The sequence below is a fragment of the Aphelocoma coerulescens genome, chromosome 2 (genome assembly GCF_041296385.1).
Source record: "Aphelocoma coerulescens isolate FSJ_1873_10779 chromosome 2, UR_Acoe_1.0, whole genome shotgun sequence".
In the NCBI taxonomy this organism is placed as follows: domain Eukaryota; kingdom Metazoa; phylum Chordata; class Aves; order Passeriformes; family Corvidae; genus Aphelocoma; species Aphelocoma coerulescens.
This window is the reverse complement of record NC_091015.1, coordinates 133366316-133387609: the sequence shown is the minus strand read 5'-3', so window position 1 is coordinate 133387609 and position 21294 is coordinate 133366316. Positions and strand designations below refer to the sequence as shown.

General features: G+C 37.2%; 1 protein-coding gene across 1 annotated transcript in view; it reads right to left on the bottom strand.

The window, feature by feature from the left end:
* The window catches only part of PREX2 (phosphatidylinositol-3,4,5-trisphosphate dependent Rac exchange factor 2), a 175277-nt gene that overhangs the window by 9488 nt on the left and 144495 nt on the right, over positions 1–21294 (bottom strand). Inside the window, exons 39-41 of the mRNA XM_069004907.1 lie at positions 19417–19483; positions 17197–17387; positions 5333–5435 (exon numbers count right to left, since the gene is read on the bottom strand). Of these exons, the coding sequence (XP_068861008.1) occupies positions 5333–5435; positions 17197–17387; positions 19417–19483 (361 nt within the window). The remainder of the gene's footprint in view (positions 1–5332; positions 5436–17196; positions 17388–19416; positions 19484–21294) is intronic.

Sequence of the window (21294 nt, the reverse complement as noted above, 5' to 3'; positions counted from 1 at the left end):
ATTATTTTACTAGAGCTGCATCTATCTCAGGAAGATTGTCTCCAAAAATTGCAAAGGCACATAACTACTGACCATGACAAACACACGTCTTTCTCCAGAAACTCCTCCAGAATTCAGTCATTAGTCATTGAATACTTCCTCTCTTCTTCAACAAGTATGTATTTAATCAACTTTAGTGATTCTCTTTTCTTTCCCATCTCATCTTGCACCCAGTAATAAATTAACATCACTAACCTTCTTGTGAAAGATCCACATCTTTGGTACAATCTTGGCTTGTTACATCAAGAATCAGAGAATGGTTTGGGTTCCTAAAATCTCAGAGATCATCTAGTTTCAATCTCCCACCATAGGCAAGGACACCCTGCACTAGACCAGGTTGCTCAAAGCCCCATTAATCCTGTACCCAAATTTTTCCAGGGATGGGGCATCTACAGCTTCTCTGGGCAACCTGTTCCAGTGCCTTTCCACCCTCACAGTAAAGGCTTTTTTCTAAACCTAATGTCTAAAATTTATTCTAAAATGAAGAATCAGTCTAAGCCCACACTCACTTTAAAGCCATTACCCCTTGCCTATGTAAAAAGTCCCTCTACAGCTTTCCGCTCTTTTAATTTTGTTTTAATCTGACAATTTCATTTGATGCCTTTAGTCCTGCACTGGTGAGGACAATGGTCAGTCCCTACCTGTGACACATGTTCTTTAGAAGTCTGTTATCCCCCTTCATGAAGCTGAACAGTCCTACATTATTTTGTCTTTCTGTCTGTTCTGTCTATAAAGCTTTCCCAACCATTGCTAAGTTTTTTTCTGACCTCCTCTGAATCTTTTCCATTATGCTATATCCTTAGGGAAGGGAGAAGAACATCAGATAATTCAAAATTCAGGGTCATGACAGCATGATTTCTACTTTGCCATCTATCCCTGCCTAAACCATTATGACTTCTGCTTTACTGATAACTACTGCAAACTGAGCTGATGTTTTCTCCTCATATCCTGAGGTCTTGAACATGAAATGGAATGGCACACTCACGGTCAATTATTTTGAATGTGAATTTAGGATTTGTTTTTTCGTCAGTGTCCTTCACTTAACAGTAATCTACATTGATTTTCATCTAGTATTTTATTGCTCAATCAAAAACTCCTGCAAGATTATTTGTAATTCTTCAGAGTTACTTCTCATCTTTAATAAAATAATTGAAAAGAGTTCAGTGGAGAATAGGGAGAATGATTAGTTAAGAAACACAACAGAAAAATGACAGATGAGATGAACTGATTTCTTCCATGTACACAAGTGATGGCTTATCAGGGAAATGATAATCAAGTTTGGGACAGACTTTCTAGCAGGAGCTGTAGCAATAGGACAAGGGGTAATGGTTTTAAACTAAATGAAGGTAGATTCAGAATAGATATAAGGAAGAAATATTTTATGATGAGGGTGGTAACACAGGAACAGGTTGGCCAGAGTACGCCAGATGCCCCATTTCTGGAAACAACTGAAATTCTAAAAGTCTACTGCTAATTAGGGAAGAAAATCCGGTCGCTAAGTCTATGGTATATTGGACAGAAAATGGGAATTGTAGGGGAAAAAATAGAAGAAAAAAGCCACTTAAATGAGGCACAAAGTAAAGCACCCCAATGAAAAGGTTTAGAAAATTATGGAACAGACCACATGGGAAGCACTGCGCAGGAGTCCCCACTACTGGAGGTTTAAGAATAGATACAGCAAATGTCTGTCAGGAATGACATAGGGATAGCTGTTGGTTACAGTCAGACATGTTGAGTCCAGACCTTCAGCACCTCCAGTGGCCTTTCCTTAGTGCCATTTTCTAAAATTTTATCATAATAAAGAAATCTCACCATGACAGACTTCTGAGACTGGCACACGACTAACAGCAGTGAGAGCCAGACTATACATATACTTGCAAAAACTATCTAAATTAATCACAGGCTGATCCTGGACGTCAGTGCTGTGACTACCTCTGAGAACAAAACCAGCTTATTTTTACTTGCATCACTCGCTAGACAAACTAATTTTAGTATCTTTCTCACATAATAAATCAAATGCATTGATTTAAAAAGGGGTCTAGCTTTATATAATCATGTAATTTATTGTTTAGTTGGGGCACAAATTAAACCTTACTTGAAACCACCACATTCTTATTTCTTTTAAGGAAAAGCCCCCAAGAATTACTAGCAACTTGCTTGTCACCACTGAGCATCATTATACCATTTCTATTTCAATATATTGCTAATTTATACTTCTCCAATTCTATTCTTAATTGACACTGTTTGTCTCATGGGTTTGTCTCATAAGGGAGAGCTGTGCTACATGACTCTAGACTGCTACCCTCTGCATACCAGTACTGCCAGAGCACTGGTGAAAGATGATGGCAGGTCTGAAACACCATCAATCTGCACTCTTCTATATGAATTAGTATTCTCATTGCCACGTTTAAAAATTATAGGTTTAATTTCAAGCTACACATTAATTTAAGGATAGCAAGACCCAGTCACATAAAAAACACAGATTCTCTTTATGACCTGTTCAAAAAGCTCTAAATCAGTACAGTACTTATAAGAATTATTCAAAATATTGTGCTGTTATTTTACTTTAAAAAAGGCATGAAAACATGATTACTCACTTAAAAGACAACATAAATTCTCTTCTGGCCTTTTCTATTTATCAGCCTTTTAGTTATATTTTTTCCTCAGACCTCTTTGCCCTCCTGCAGCTCCTTTCCTAGGCCTCTGTCCTCTCCACTCTTTGCTGCATCCCTAAGTTACACTGTCAGGATGCTTTACACAGTATTTTATCTGTGCAGATGCTTACATGAGTATATACACAAGATAAAAAGTTACCAAAATATAGTTGGGATGTTTTGACTAATTTTTTTATTTTATAAATAAATCAAAACCACTTAACTAAAGCCATCCCTCAGACCCAAGGTCATACCCATCCTCTCAAGTTGGTCTCTCTTCTTCAGTTCTCACAGACCAGGTGCTTGTTATCTTATTATAACTGACAGGACAATTACTTTGAACATTGTTCCAACAATACAGTTGGAGCTATTATTAGTCTTCTTCAACATGATCTTGACCTCATTCAATTAAGAAAACAAAAAAATTATTCCTGATGTCATTCATTCAATCAGGTGCGCCAGTTATGCAGTACTGATGCACCAAGTTAGAAAACATATCAGCTTCAAATAGAGATAATTTCCTCTTGTGGAAAGCTGATACTGATAGGAGTTAATGCTGCTGAGTAACAGATGGAATAGATGTCCTTTGACTTGCACCTCCCTGTGGCTAATATCTTTATTCCACAAAAGGTTTAGTGTGTAAATGGGATAACAAATTTGTTTGTTTGTTTGATGTGAAAAAGGCACATGTATTGCCCTTAACTAAGTGATCTGCATTAAGCCCTGAGAAGCCTTTTTATTCTTTTTTCTTCCAAGTTTTATGGCCTGCATTGTGATTCTGACAGTTAAATCCTATAGATAATTTAAACATTAAATCCAAACAGGTTTCTAGAAAATGCCATAGTGTATTGTTGAAATTACTCCAAAGCATTTAGAATTTAATGGAGGGTTATATTTCTACTACACAACTCCAAGACTGATTTAAAATTACAACAAAAGATTATTACTCCATTAAATGCCATAGTGGTTTCCTGCAAGAGAAAGAATGTGTGAAAAAAGTCTAGATAGACTAGCACACTTTTCTGCAGTGTCTGTGTGTGGTATTGAGATTTTGGCATCTTTAATAGCTATTGATCACCTGCTGTTTTACTTCAAAGAATGTGGCCTAACCAAAAGGCCTTTTTTCACATCTGTATTTGAGCAAGTACAGCTACAGCTGCTGAAAACCATGTGAGGTTCTTTCATTTTGTCTTTCATTTTCATTAAATAAACTGCAGAAGATCCAAAAATGAATCAGCATTTTTTTTAAATGGCCTGGACCTGTATTTTGAAAATGTACACTTTGACAGAACACATCCTACAAGTAAATTTATGCAAACCCCTACAACCATGTTTTTTGATTGCAAAATATGAAGATCTGTCTTTTGTATAGAACTTCAGGAGCAGACATATCAACCTATGCATGCAAATTTATCCATATAAAGCAGTAGCTTTCTTTTCAAGTCAACTTAAAGCTGTAGTTCCTCAGCAGATGTACATGACCTGATTCAAGAATCTCAAGGGCGTTTATTCATCACAGAAACTTAATTTATGCACCAAAAGAAGTGAAAGCCCAGTATAAAAAGGAATGAAACTAAATACTCTGACGTACCCATGCTCAGCAGCAACACTGGTATACAACTGATGTGAATCTACGGTTTGAGACTATCCACAAAACTGCTTTAACAGACTAAAGGTCACACCTAGCATATGCATATTTTTCTCTATAGCAAGTTAGAAATAAAGCACAGCTACTTAATCATTTTGATAACTGTGATTGTTGCACAAAATATGTAGCAAAATTAATGAAAATAATAAATTACATGTCATCTAAAACGCAGAAAATATGAACCTTGTCTTATCTGTGATTAATTGTTACAATACTTAATTATGGGTTTTTTTCACTTCAAGATTGAGTGTATCCTGTATCCTGCTTATGATTTTGTTGTAAGGTTGAAAGCTACCGCAGGCTGGGATATATGTTCCATATGCACGCAGAATGAGTAAGTCCCCCCTCAACATCTCTTTCATCAACTGAACAGGCTGAGCTCTTTAATCTTCAGTTCATAAGCTTTGTCTAACAACCACTGGACCATTCATGTTCTTCCTCTGAATTCCTTCCAAGATACATCCTTTTGAAAGTATTTTCTGATAACAAGATATTCTAGAAAATGTTGTGCCAATACAGTAAAGTGTATCCCCCATTTTCAGTTGATATTACTTTTTAATCTAGTATTTTTGGCATACCTTAGCACCAAGAGTTCATGTTAAGGTGGTTATCTATCAACAAAATAGCCTCTAAATCCTAATGTCTAAATCTAGCCTCTAAATTCTAATATCCTATTATGACCAAAGAGTGAAAAACACTATTTTGTCATAAGGACATTGTCCTCAGGAATCTTGCCTGGAAAATTAAAAACAATAGTATTTCTTTCTCTCCTTTCCTTCTACACTTCCCCTTAATTCAGCACGAGTCACTTTTTATTGACAATACATCATATGTATTAAAATAAAGACTGTCTTACTCAACAGACTATTCTGATGTAAGGTGATACCAAGGCAGGATGGAGGCTAAAAAATGCTTGGTCGAGTCATTCCTGTTTGATGACTGCACGTCTCGCTGGGAAGCGCGCAGCTCGGCCCCGCAGTGAGCACCTCACCTGTTTGCGCATGACGTCCGTCGCTTGCATGATGTAGCGAGGGGGCAGCCCATGGCTCCGGGCCAGCGTGATCGCCTGCTCCAGGGTGACACTCAGAGTGCAGCTGCAATGGGGGACAGAGGTCAGCTATCTGCTAGTGGAGATCTCCTTAAAATAACTGCTTTTAAATCAATTATCTTTAAAATAAAGTTATAAATAAAATAAAAAGATTACATAGTAAACCTGCCCTGTATGCCTCCCTCACCCATACAGGCATTAGCCTGAACAGTATATTGTTTCTAAGATTTTGAGTGTAACAAGTGTTCCTGCTGACTTACAATCAAATGCATTTGTCTTGTTTTGTTGTTAAGAAAAAACCCCCAAACAACCAACCCCAACCTCCCAAAAAACCCAAAAACAACACACAAAACCCTACACTAAAAACTATGGCTTGGCAAATGCACAACTTGGAGAGTAACAACCCAAGAAAAAAATTTTTTGTAATTGAATAAATCCCTTTTTAGGTGGTTTCTGCATGTTATATCTCACCCTCCCCTCTTAAAGCTGACCAAGGCTTTGGTACCAGGATCCCAATCTCTTACAATTAATTTAGCTCGGTTTTTCCCTTGGCACATCAGTGCAGTGCAAAATTAAGAGACATTTACCCTTTTCAAAAAAGAAAATAGATGAAAACTGCATTCCTTCAAACGAACTGTCCTGTGCCGCTTTTCCAATCTTTTTCAAATAAACACTTGAGGACAAAAACTGACTGTGATAGCTCATCTAATAGAAAGGCTGCCACTGTCGTGTCAGAGCAACCAGAAAAGTTTCAGAGCTAAAGATCATGTTGTAGGACAGACAACCTGCCAGCACACCAGGCAAGAAGTAGTAGGGAAAGTCATTTTGGACATGCCATCTGATTTTCCTTGTCATGGTGAAGACAAGAACAAATGCTTGGCTTCTCATGAAACCAAGACCAAAGCCATAGAAAACTCATGGATAAAAACAAAAAACCTGAGCAAAACAGGTACTTTTTAGAAAGAACATGTTTGAGGGCTGCTATCACCCAAGAGGTGAGAGTGGCTCTATTCTGCACCAGAAACCTGCTTGATGATTTTCTCTTCACAACCAAAGTACTGCAATCATCAAATCTCTTCAACCAGAAAGACAGGTTGTACAGAAAAGGTTTCAACCTCAGCAGAACCAGACAAAAGCTATAATTTTCAAGTTCAAATAATAAAACTAAGACACAGTATTAATATATAATTTTGAGCATGCTTTCGGCAAAATCCTGACCAAAGTATTCTGCATAGTTTATAATATGCACGCGGAACAGACAATATGTTTCAATCAAACACTCATCTTGCTGAGCAGAAGATCTGTAGGTGGAAAAATGTGTCTACTTATTTTCTTACTGAAAAAATCCAAAACCCTGACACGTTTTAAATACTGCTTAAGTTAATTTCTGGACAGCAAAAAGTTTCACAGAAGTGAATGTAGAAGATACTAAATTTGATCTGTAGCTTTATTAATGGCCTTTCATTAAAAATTTACAAGCTAAGTGATTTTCCTTGGTAATGAGATAGTTTTCATTCCCCAGTTTCTTGTATACACTGACCTCAAAATTAACTTGAGGCAAAAGTGTATTGATCTTTTCTATTATGTGTTTGATTAAGGTGTAAGATAGCTAAATATTAGATTAGAAATTCTAAACATGAGTCTAAATGTGTTTTTGTCTTGTCTTTGCAGAGTGAAATATTGTACAAAGTAAATGCTCATAATATTTGCCAGCACCAAAATTTAAACATGCAACCTTCAAGAGCAGACTGCAAAGGAGTCTTTGTTCTACTGACAATGGAAACAAGCAAAAGTATCTGAAATGTCTTCGACAGGTATAATCTAAACCAAACAAAAAGGGCAAAAAGTTTCTCAGTAGGCATCATATGGGCTAAAAGCACAGCTTTCAAGCAAGCAATTCCTGAGCCAAGTTTCCCATAAATCCCATCTTCTGGAACCCTTAAGAGTGACCAAAAAATTAGATTCTGCACACATGAATCAAAACTAACAAAAGAACCTTCTAAAGGAAGGTCATCTTGAAAAATTAAGTGCAATTTTGTGATTGAAAAAGACTGCCAGGCTGCTCCCTATCCACAACCTGATGAAATGCTTGGCGATCATGGACATTATGAGGCTAATACCAACCATGATTCAGAAATAAGGCTGCCAAGTGTGTAGATAAAGACAACCAGAGTGGGAAAAGCAGAGACAGAGCAAAACAGCGTAATAAAGATTACTTCAAGAGGCTGCTTTGGAGGTAGGCAACAACTACAGTACAATTCTGAAACACATACACTAAAATTAAAGATCTCACTTCGTGGCAAGTAAGAATAGTGATTCTATGGGTAAGATTTTTAACATATCCTATGAAATTAGTAGCAAAGACACTTATGATGACAGCGGTGATGATGTTAATTATTATAACACCTCTTCAATAGAACATTTTATGTTTGAGGTGTAGTCCTAGAGTAATGCTTGTTAGATACATCTGTTTTCTCTTTTAAAAAACCTTATTCATTAACAGATGTTAAAAATTGTTAAAATAGCATCAGAGACATGATTGCATTTGCATATACTGTTTCACTGAGGTGCAATTTAATATCACCAGCGTTCATGTTCCTCCTCTTTATTTATATATATATATATTTTTTTTTTTAATATAAATTTATATAATTTGTATTTAACTCTGCCATTCATCAGACCTTTTATGTGACATAAAAGGTCTGATGAATGGCAGAGTTAAATTATAGATTATGGCTTTTGTCCTGTGATTATGAAATAAGGTTACTATTTTCTAAATTAAAAAAACCCAACAACAACACTCAAACAGTGTCAGTTTAGCTGAACACCAGACCAGTGAGATAGAATCTTCTAATAAAGCTGATCTTATTAACCTTCCATGAGACTATGCTGAAGTGACTCACTATCTACATACTGGTGCTTTCTCCCAGCTCTTCAAATAGTTTTTTTAATTAGTACACATCCCTTTTCACATATCAAACTGCCCTGGACACCAGCTATGAAAGAAAAAAAATGCACACACAAAACATCAGATGGTAACATGGAAAAGTCATAACTGGAAGTACCTCAGCAATAGGGCTGCCAAGCATGGAGAAATCAAGCAAATGCAAATTTAAACCAATGTAACTTCTAAAATTTTATTAAACAATATGAAATCTGGTTAATCTCCATCTTGTAAGATTCTTCTGGTGGCCTGAGCAAAGTTCAATATCAAGGATTGTTAGCAAATGTGTGCAGTGTGTAATAATCCATTTTTCTCCCGCATTCTGAGATCTGATAAACAGATGGTATTAAAGTTTACAAAGCAATGTGGAAGCAGTTCTGACCTCTGAAAGTATCTGGTCATTTGGATGCAATCAGCCCAGACAAGCCAAACAAGGAAATTATTTGGGGAAAAACACTCATAACATTCTGTTATGGGAAGCATAAAGCCCAAGTCCATAGATTATAAAGTGTAAACAAATCAAAATCTGTTCTGACTCCCTCTCTTTTCCTCTCACCCCTTTTTTTTATGCGAGAAAAACAAAAGACCCAAATTCATCATCTCAGAATTTATGTCAGTTAGAATGATAAATTCCCTGCCTTGACAGATTACAGCAGCAAGGCAGAGACATTTGGATTTCCCAGGACAACTGGGCTGAGAATTCCTCATTTCATCCATTTGGTTTCCAAGAAACAGAAGGGGCTGCAGCTGCTCCCAGCTCCTGCCTGCTATCCCCAGTCTCCCATCAGTCATGACAGTATTGATGTGAAGATTAAATACAAACTTTCAAACAACTTCTGGATCAAACCATTCTGAACATGACTGAAAAAGTAATAATTTTCTATCACCAATAGTCCATTTGCTTCTGACTGGATGTGATTTTCACTTAAGGGCTGCAAATCAGCTGGATAGATGCACATCTGTACTGAAAAACAGAGTTTTAAAATATGAATACAGACTGAAATTTTCTGGGAAGCTGATTATTTCACAACAGCTTGTCTAATGTCACTTGAAAGGAAAAACAATTTGAGTTTATGTTCACTACCAACAGACGTGCCACGCAGCAAAGTGTATATCTATGTTACCAGAGTAAAAAGAATCTAAACCATCCAATTCATTCTCAGGTTTCAATAAGGCTTTCAGCCATTTTACATCCAAAAATGCACCAAAACATCCCTTAGAAAAATGCCCTGAGTAGAAAAGATGGGGTGAAACAAATTGGTTTAGTAGTTACCACAATCAGAGATGTCAAAATGAATTATGTTCTGACTATGTGAATAGGAAAAAAATACTAAAAGGGTGTATGTATGCTTAGTCTAATCAAAATCTAAGGCTTGTATTCAACATGTAATTTAATGCCATTATTATTATCTTAATTACTTTTCTTCCTGTACATCATAAGCTAATCATACCTATGATGGTATGGTTTGACCACCTTTTAGACCAATTACACTCTAAGTATTCTTTTTATTTTCTGCTGTCATTTAAATTAATGTGTATAGACCAAATATAATTTAAGTCAGAGCATGCAGCAATTAAAAACTTAGGGTTAAAGTAAATCACTTTGGGGTAAACATTTTTCGGGACATTTGTCTATAATTAATAGTGATGGTTGGGTAATATGCACTGATTCTGATGGGCAACCCAAGGAAGAAAATAGACACAATAAAACTAAAAAGGAGGACAAATGTTGTTCTGGACTATAAGAAATAGGCGTACGAAGTATAGGCAGGCCTAATTCAAGATTCTCCCATAAGTTCTAAGCTGTTCTCCTTGTGAGAATGTCTCCATGCAAGTAAAGCTGAAGCTTGCATTCTCTGTGCCCATACACTGAAACTTTGCTGAACAGAATTTCTTTTCAGTAGAGGTAAATTTGGCCAGCCATTAAGTATTAGAGAGAAAACGAGCATGAAGTTCATACATTACTAAACTATAATCCTTTCACAATTCACTAAACTACAATCCTTTCACAATTACAGTAAACTCTGCTGGAGTTCAGGACTAGGTTAGTCCTAGGTTACCTAACTAGTTAGGTTTAGTCCTTTTATGAATCTTTGTGAAGCTGAGATGTTGCCAGCGTGGAAAGGCCACCACTTTAAAATCAGGGTTGGATGGAACCCATCCACTGAAGGCTAGTCCAACATACAGAAAGCCATCATTATTATGCACATCAAGTGTATTTATTCCACTCTGAATCAAAAACAAAACTTCAAAATGTAACTGTCTGTGGAACATACATCATCACCAAACAGAATGGGCATGTGCAGTCCATGTTAAAGGGATTTTCTGTCTTTTATCCATTAAGCATCAGCATGCAGGAGTTTCATTCACAAAAGGCACCGTTGTGGTTACATAGTTGTGCAAACCTCAGAATAAAGGAATCCCAACTCACTTATCAGGCATACATCCACCATCCTATGACAGGATAATCAAACCCAGCTCTACCAGGTTCTTTCAGACACAAACTACCAACAGATTTCTGACCTGCAGAAGTAGATGGCATAAATTTATCAAGACAGAGAATCAGTCTTGGGAGGTAAGTATCTATTAGTCATATATCAGACTTAACCTTGGTTAATGAATTCCTTTGTAGGTTACAAACATATTTTTATCAGGAGTATTTGGTTCAATATTAATAATTTTTAATAATGAAGTATGAAACATGAAGGAGGTAATGTTGATTTTTTTCCTGTAGATTGAAAGATTATTGTCATCCAATCTATTTCCAGAAATAAATGTAACTATTCTAACTCTTTAAAACAGAGAGATTTTCAAAGAAAAATTAAGAAGTAAAAAACAGCACTTCTTTTCACTGCATATCATCTGTCAGTGTTAAAAAACAGCAGGGAGCATCTTTTCACAATCATTTTTCCTGTAAGATCTTACTACCTCTAATCAGCTGGAAATGTTGCAAGGAAGCATTTTCACTACTAAATATTCTTTGCTTGATGAAAGAACAGTATTTCCAAAAATTAGAAGTATTCCATGCCTTTTATTTACTCATTTTCAGTTATACTTGCAAAAACAAACAAAATCTAATGGCATCTGAAACCCCAGCTTTGGCCATTCTCTCTCATTTCGTGCAGCAAGTCTTTCCATTAAAGGTTTCTTCCTCTGTAAGGAGGCAAGTAAATCTGGTAGAAAATTGCAATTTACTTCCTGTCGTGTAATAATTCAAGCTATTCACTTACCTCTCTTCATGCCAAAATTAAAGAAGATCTGGTTAAATTTTTTTAATTTCAGATTGCTCAAGAGGTCCTGTTTTACTTTTATTGTAACGTGGAAGATTTTGAATGAAAAACACCTGTTTCAAAGACCTGGACTGCCAATTAGGCAATAGTGCAGGAACTGAAGCATAGAAGGATGGTTCTACAGAGCACAGTAATAGTGTTGTGTGGCAGCCCTGCTACTAAACATCCATAATGTTAAAAGAAGACCAAATCAAGAAAAAAGCACACCTTGAAATCCATACTAGTAATGACTTCTATCCATCTTATCTTACTGCATTTTATGCACTTCTCTGCATTTTCAGATTGCATTTTAAACAAAACAGTGTCTCAGAATTTAAAACATACATGAGAACAGTTAAGACTATAATCCATCCAGTATGTGTATTAGATATTATAGAGATGACAAAGCAAAAATGTACTAGATTGCCTGTGAAAGGCAAATACAGATCAAAATTAAAACAATTACTACTGTAGAAACAGTATAGGACTATTTGTGCTAAGACACTATTTGTTTTAAGACAAATTCTCACATATTGAAAATTATTTAACTGTTTTTAGGTAGTAACCAGTGTAAAATGTAATACTCTATTATCCTAAATAATTTCACACAAAGAAGTTTGTTTATGGCTCAGTGGGTATGGTATCATAAAAACACACTAATTGTAGGCAGACATAACAGAACTACATAACATAGACATAACAGATTAAAAAAATAGAAGAGAATCTTGACTAAATGGGAAGGCAGCAGGACTAAAAGCCCAGCTGAGGCCAGATGGATGGAGAAGGGTATGGATTAGTTTTTCAGTCTGTGCTAACCTGTCTCCTGAAAGTAGTCCCATCGATCTCTGAAAGCTTTCTTACTGTGGAGTTGACAGCCTAAATACAGCTGCAAAACTCCAAGGCTTTTCATTGTAGCATGCACTCATTGAGCTCAGAACTAAATTCTTACAGGAAAACTTCTGAATCTAAAAGGAAGAATTCTTATTATAGAATGTCAAAAATACAAATCCAGAACACCTATTTTTCACCTTGTTTCATTTGATTCACAGAAAGGCAGCTGGCCATGATGGACAGCTTATGGTGCTACTCTGCTTTGCAATGTGGAAGTTGAAGCACGTTTAGCTGGATTGCAGGACCACTGCCAGCTACAGGAGACAGCATAATCAACCCTTGGCAAAACCTGCCTCATCATTCAGCCAAGTGTCTGCCAGCCAGAACCCCACTGCTTGAAGGATGGTAACACTAAGGAGAGTATTTCTGGAGGGGAAATTAAAATTCAGGAAAGAAAATAAGACAGTGATTTTTCTGGGGTTGATCAAGATTATAGAAGATTTTTCTCTTGCTCCTCCAGGAAATGCAAAATTTAAACAAACTTGGGATTTGTTTCATTTGGATGCTTTAAATGATTGCTTTGAGCCTGTAAGACCTATGGTCCCTGAACAGATTTCTGCAGCTACTGCACCTAATTTCATTCTGGCACACAGAGGCTAGGACCTGTCTGTGCAGTGCAGTCTTGCTCTTCTCCCTCGAGCCGGAGCTAGAATCATGATTCAATAAAATTTAAAAGTGCCTTTCATCACCTGCATTTGTACCGACTGATTGCAACTTCAAACAGAATGAACAAAAGTAAAGAAAGCAGAGCGTTGTTTACAGGGTGACAGCTGGCTGGCAGGCAGAAATATAATTATGAATGTTAAAAAAGGTAAAATAAAAATGCAAACTATTGATTTCTCGAACTAATTTGGTTCTCTGTTCCTCTTGTTGATCAACAAGGCATGTTCGCTTATGATAATGCAAGAGGGGTTTGTAGCACTCACACATCACTTAGGACAGTGAAGGTTAAAGAGACTTATTTTACCCCGTCCTTGGTTTTCTGGTGCTCAAAACATATTTGAAAAGAACTGCTGTCTGAAATAGATACAGGATTGCAGGCTGTAATGTAAATTGGTAAACATATTGTCATAATAAAAATCAAAGCAAAGCAATCACCAGCAACTCAAAATCCCCAGCATTATCTTGGATACAGGGATGAAAGTATGAACTCTGTCAAGCTGTTTTAGCCTAGTGCAGCGTAAAAAGCAATTTAATATGGATCACAGAGAAGTCAGAAACCAAGACACTGCTGATCCAGAGATCAGCAATCACTGTCAAAGCAGACAAAGCTGCTGTTTCCTAGTTCTTGGCCTCTTCTGCATTGGACTGTCACCCAGGGCCTCCCTCACAAGCTATCTGGGACTTGCTTCTGGTGAGTAGGAGCAGTGGCAGAACCTCCCCCTGCCCCTTGTCAACCCATGACACCTAAAGTGAGAGAACACAGAAAGGGCTCTCCAGTCAGTTCAGTAAGAGATGGATAAATGGAGTGAGGGAAGGTATATATATGCATATATGTGTATATATATTTATGTATGTATATATATATATATTTTAAGATCTATTAAATATATTTAAACTTTTGACAGATTAATGCCTTGCTCAGCTCCCACTCCCCATTAACAAAAGGAAGATGTTTATGAGTAGAGCACCCTGTACTCTTCCATAGACTCTCAGACATTCGCTCCCTTAAAGACCAATCACAGAAACTGGATTAAAATGAAGGCTTTTAAAAAGAAAGCATGGGGGACCCTTGCTCCAAGCTGAGCTTCATTTTTAAGCTGTAAAGACTGACAAATGAGTAGATTTTCAAAATTTAATATGCAAGAACAATTCACGTCTTTATTTAGTAGCATCTGTAGATAATACCAGTTTTCAACTCATTTATTATCCATGGCCTAGTGTTAAAAACCAGTCATGAGCCACTGATTTTGGCCTACAAAATGTGAAGTTCTGCAACTGATCACAATCACGGACTTCACAGTGTTTTGCTTCTAAGAACACAGAAAGCCAGATACACTGCTGAATACAACCAGAGATAAATATCCCCTCTAACTGAAAATTAGTAGCTTGAGCTCTAAAGAACTACCTTACAAGCTAAGAAGCACTATTTTGCAAAATTATCTGCCCTGATTAAATACTACTCCAACAAACAGAAGAATTTAGCCTTCAAGATTGCAAGCATAAAGCAAAATCCTCTGTGTCTATGGGACTTGATCATATCCAGCATCTTACTCTTTCCTCTTCTGTCCTCCTCACAGGATTTCATGTTGCTGCAAGACTGTTTCACTCTGAGAGCAACAAGGGGAGTAGGTTCAAAAAAACACTGCAGAATTTACCACTAGAAATCCTGGGCACAAAAATCATTTAGCAAACCTACTAGCTGGAAACAAAGCAAGCTTTCTATCTGGGCAAAGGCAGTTTCAGAACGCCACAAAGCAAAGCCCACGTAGTACTGGACTGTAGAGATTTGGCCTAGGGAGACCAGAAAGAGAAAACAGTACATGACGTGACTTTATATGACTCCAAATGCTAAGGAAAATCTGCTTCATCCATCCAGTTTGCATGTGCAACAGTAATTTCAGGAAACTGTTATTACAAAACTTTCTCAGCTTTTACCACTTAAAGGGACTTATTTTCCCTTAGAAGAGTAAATTATTCCCTTCTAGTCTCTAAATACATGAGTTTTCTTCTGAACTTCCAGGTACAAACCCCTGAGTACCTACAAAAATTCTTAACTAGTCTATTCCTTTTTCCTGAAGGGCCTATCTTGGAATATCTCTGATAATGCCAAGAGTTGATGTTTTTTTCTCTGAACAGATGGAAGTCACAAAGGCAGTATTAATGCACAAATGAAGTAGCAGTATCTTGTACCAAAATTCAAATGGACTCACTGTAAAGTAGAACTACTCATGCTTTAGAGAAAAGCATCTTGCACCTTTATGTAAATAGATGATGATGAATCCTTTAACATCCAGAAGGAAACCCACACATAACACTTTTAAATCCAATTCCCATGTTCATAAGATAGTCTTTAAAACCAATATATTGGTTTTCTAATTTTTTGTGTTTTTAAAATACACTTAAATAGACATTTAAGAGTTTATACCTTTGAATTAGCCCCAGTTTTGAGCAGAAATTTGATGACTAATTTATTTTTATCTTAGAAAAACTTATGCTCAGATTTAAGCAAACCATATCTTACTCAGTCACCAAATTATTCTGAAAAATTTGTGACTCACAAACCAGGGGGTAGTAGTTTATTTGGGCTGTTAAAGTTATTCTGACTATAGTCTTAAACAATCAGAAATTTTGGCACAAATGTACTGACAAATTCATGAAATGGTGATGAAACCCAGAGGCAGTCTTTTTCAGCTTAAAAAAAAACCTGTCAGAATTATGTCCGAAGTCTCTTCTGATCACGTAAGACATGAAACTGAAAGCAAGACAAAGAGAAAAGCTGTCTAGATTCATGGTCTTCTGAAACAACAGTGTCATGACAGTCCATGCTATACAGTATTTCCATCTTCGTCTGATATATTGACTAGTGTTACATAACAAAGCTTTTTCCTGCTTTTCCCTAAAGTTAAGTACAGTACACAGTATGTTATACACACTTCCATCATTGACAGAGAGTAATACAAATAGTCTGTTGCCAACTCTCAAATGGCAAACACTGTCTCTACACAACCGAATTGTTCTGGCTGTATATGAAGCTTTTCCTTTTTTCCTGCCTGAAAATCTGCATTGCAGATTGTACTGCAATGGCCTTTTTTCTTCTCCTCTCCTCAAAGCTCTTTTGAGGAAAGCATCTTACTTAAAAGTAATGTTCATTCTAACACAAGGTATTGGTAACCAAGTCCGCCAAAGTAAGGACTTGCATAGATCAGAAACTAAGCAGCATTTTTAAGATACTGCTACCCCTGATCTACAGCTTGGAATTCTTATGAAAAGAGCAGATTTTTAGCTCAGATTATTTGTTATGTTAGTTTTTTTGTTTGTTGGGGTTTTTCCCCCTCTCCAATTGTAATCTTTGCTTTTTTTGGTACAATGTACCAAAAAATTGTAATCTGCCCAGCTGGAGCATAAATGTATTGCTGCCTGTGACAAATATATTAAGTGCCAGAGAGCTCTGTGATGGCACTATTGTCATACATGTACTTGTTTATTAAAATCTCTTAGGGTTGATGATCAAGTTAAGTTGACTATAGGTCAGTCTATATTTTGGTATTGTATTAAACACATCAACTGTTCTACAGGCTGAACCTCTCGCTATCATAAGGTATACCTGCAAAAATCCATATGTCCTATGTTTCATCTTTTTTCCTTGAAACAAGCTCTACTATTATTCCCCGTACCATACAAAGTAAATACAAATTTCAGCATTTCTTGCCTGTGTTAAGAGTTCAATATAGTACATATTATTCATCTAGGTAACATTCCTCTTTCTACTTTAGCAATTAAGTTTTCTGCCTTTTCCTGACTGACTTGAATGAGGAACAACCTCACTACAACTGCACAAACCAAAAAAATTGTACTGTTCATTTCTGTCAGACACTGCAAATACAATTCTAGAATTTCATAAATCTTCTAAGTGTGTTTGCTATTTTGTGTAAGATATCAGATATTTAGTATAAGATCCATCTCTAAAAGAGCAGCAGTCTCCAACCTGCAATGATGGAATGACTGACTGCAACAAAAGGAGGAAAAAAAAATGGTCCTACCGGTGAACTCCGCTGTTGCACATAATGATGTGACAAGCTCCAAGCCTGCTACAGAGTTCAGATGACACCGAGAGCAATCCCACTCCGGAAGCGCTGCATGCGGTGTACGCACAGGCAGCCGTGCGCTTGGAGCGGATAAAGGACCCGATGAGCCGGTAAAGCTCATCCAAGCAATTGAGAGGCCTCATCAGCTGCAAAAGAGGAAGAGAGAGAGATTTAAATATTTGCTCCTGAGAGCACATGAGATACTCTAACAGAGAAGGTCATCACAGATGCAGGTAGAACACTGGGTCTGGCTGAGAAAGCCAAAGCCAAACTCCATGACATAAATACAAAACACACAGTCTTCTGTTACACAATCTGTGACCACTTTCTAAAGCTTTTCAGTTCTTCCCATCACTGACTGTTTCATTCCCAGTCCTGCCTACAGAAGTGTTTTTCACTTCAATAGACTCGATTGACCCACGAGTGCTGTATCCGTTAATGGACTGGGAAAAGAAGGGAAGCCATAAATAGGCAACCTACAACCGTACACATATACAGGAAGATACCAAGACTCATTAACTGACTTGCTGAGAAAATCAGCTTACAGTTATGACAACACTGTCCTTTATTTATCAAATGTCTAGTTCCTAATACTCACTAACAACATCAAAAAATAAAAATTAACAGATATGACAAAACCATACTACAAAGCAAGAACAGTTAACTTTGTAGCAAGACTTAAAAGAACCCCAGCATTACTCTACTAAGAATGAATGAAGTAAAGAAGGCAGCTTTCAAGTGCAAAGCTTGAGTCAGAAGAGGAGCCTTCAAAAGTGGTCTAGCAATGAAAACCAGTATATCAGGGTGTTTTGCGTAAATGAGTTATTCACAATCCAAACTTGCAGACCACATAACTCCAAATTCCTACTTCTCTTTATTCCAGAAACACTTAAAGTTTCCAACAAACCCCCATGCTACTCAAAGAATTAATCTTTTGAAAGACAGATTAATTCCCTAAAGACAGTTCTAACTAGTTAGAGAAATGGCAGCCTCACTTGCTCCTGTGATAGTTACTTCACTTGAAAAGCATAGAGATCAAGTAAATCAGCTATAAAAACCAGCAAATCTAAACTGGGGTACAAACAGATTTATCTTGGTTTAAGTCCTACTGGTTTAACTTGCATCTGTCTAAGTTGATTTTAGCTGGTGTCATCTACTAATGCAGAGCTATGGACAATAAAGTGAAAGGCGCAGCCAAAAATGGATGATGGACTCACTCTTGGCTTGCTCCAGTTGCAAAATAAATGGATTAGCTTAACCTAGCATCCCTTGGTCAGATGTGGATTAGGAGATGCTTTTCTCTTGCCCTTGAACTTTTTGCTGAAATAAATAGGGAACAGGTTTAGGGGTAACAAGCACTTCCCTCACAGCTAAACATCCCCTGCTGCACCTGTGACTGCTAGGCAGGTTGCTGACACCCCAGGGAAGGAGTGGCAAATGTCCTCCTTCCTTCCTGTGCAGTCCTGCATGGATCCAAGAAACAGGAACTATCAGTCTGTTAACCCCAGTGCTGGATGATACTGATGTAAAATTTTAGTCTGTCATTGGGCTCAGCTGATGAGCACTGTTATTTCTCAAGCCACAGTAGCTCAATCACTTTTGTAGGCAAGACCCCAGGAACTTCTTTATTCCCCCTACTAGGCTGCAATATAGGAATTAACTCTCCAACAGGAGAAGAGAGCATTAAATGAATTTTCATAGCCCTTGGGATCTTTCAGCCACAGAGGTTTAAAGACAGATGAAAGCATTTGAAGAAAGGCTAAATGAGAAGATTCAGAAGAAAGCCTTCTGAGCAGGATGCTGAAGGAGTATTTAATTTGGAAAAGCGCTTCCAGCTTTCAGAACAAAGAATTTCTGCCTGCACCTGTCCTCCCCCATCGTACCCCACATGCTCCTAGAGCAGTTGCATTGCTCTGAAAGTACAGTGAAAAAGGAAAGTAATGATTCCTCTTCTCGAACACAGATACCCTCCTGCCACACCTTTTAATACAGAACCACATGGCACCACCTACCCCAAAAACACAGGCAGGACAAAATGCTACAAGAGAGCTTCTCCTTTTCCTGCCCCTCACCCCCTGGATTTAAATAATTCAATTTTTGATAGAATAAAGAAAGCCTCAGTAACACAGTGTGTAACATGCATAATTTAATTAGGCACTTAACATTTTTATTTACCTTATCTATATAAGCTGCTTTAGACGTTGAATTTGGAGGCAAGTTTGACTTGTCCAGGTAGAATGCCCTGAAAGAACAAACAAATAAGTAAGGCAAAAACTAATTGTTTCAACTCCTGAAAAAAACTTCTACAAGTGACTATTCTTAGACACCATCCTAAAGTTGGAGTTTTCTTTACCTTATGGTAAGAGAGAGTCAAGGAGTAATACAATAATGAACAGGCACTGTCACTCCTTTTAAAGTAATAAGGAAAATTTTTTGTTCTGGAGACAAAAACTGTCCCTCTGCCCTTTGACAAAATTTTGCCCCAGTGCAAAATTTGAAAGTCTAGTTATCAGAAAAAAATGGGATCTGAAAGTGATTTTCAACAAAGCTACCCATGAAAACATCTGTGTCAACTGCATAGATTTTAAGAGTGACTTTGGGAAAACTGGCACAAACAGTGCCTGAGCTTCACACACTACAAGTTTTTTTTATATTTGCTGTATATAAGTGCAGTAACATAAGAACAGAATCCTCAACATGAAACACAGTACTGAAAGAGGAAACATGTACATGTTCACAATATAAAAAGAAACAAAAAACCAAAAACCTTACAAGGGACAAATATACATCATACAAGCAAAATGGCACTTGCAATGCATGCAGACATGCATGCATGTACAAATAAAAAAACCCTGCCTTTCTTTCCAATTTCCATACTTCTTTGAAAGAAGTATGAAAGGAAAAGCATGAAAGGAAAAACCAAAGAAAACTCATTTACCTGCAGAACACAAAAGTGATGGAGAAAGCATACTTAACTGTATGAGGTTCATCTACTGTGTATCAACCCATATTCTCACAGTTCCTGCTATAACCTTTCACTTAACAATGAACAGTCCCAGAAAAAAGTTTATATAAAATGGACAAGTGCAACATATGTTGTCTTCAAATGCAAAGCTGATGAATTTCTGTGTGGCACAAAGGAGGCTGATATTTTTCTACCCTATAACAAAACACCCTTCCACTTCCTCTACACCAAAAAAGGAAGAGCTTCAGCAAAGAGCACACAGGAAGCATGGGACTCTTCTCTCCTGTCCTCTTCAACTCAGGAACCCTAGAGGAATTTTTGTTTTAACTTTTCAACTTATAAGTAACTTAACTGCTCACCACAGAGGAGCATAAACATCTCATAGGCAGAGGAAATATCCTATATATCTCTGTGATAAGATCACAGGTTTTATTGCCTCTGCAGCAACACTTTAAAGAAGCCTGTCCCTGCCCACAGCAGTGGAGTTGGACCAGATGATCTGTAAAGGTCCTGTCTAACCCAAACCATTCCATATTCCTCTGATCATAAAACTCATTCTGCTGGTTGTAAAGCTCCTGAAACTTCCTGTGGCAGCTGAAAATAGAAACATTTGATAGGCCTCCCTACCTACCAGTGAGAACCAGGCAACAGCTACCAATGCAGCAACTCTGGGCAACATTTAAATGACACAAAACAAGAGAAACCCCACTGAATTATGGAACATACATAGGAAAAAGAGAGAGATTCTCCAGTGACAACCTCAAGGTATCACTGTTATCTAGCTCCGCTGTGTGTGCTCAAGGCATAGACCTGACTAAAGGTCAAAACTGAGCCACAACTCAGGCTGTAACTATGGAGTTTGGTAACCAAATTTCAGTTGCTTTAAAATATGGAAAAAAAAACACTCAAAAAAACTGCATCCTTGCATCCTAACTCTCAAACAAGAGGATCAGCTGGATCCTCCAGTCATTAAAGCACTGATTCATGTAGCACACAAGGTTAAAAATCACTCCCCCTCTTATTTTATGGTTTTATCTAGGAGAGAAGTTACATTGTTGTACATTTGGTGGACAGGGGTGCAGACTGCA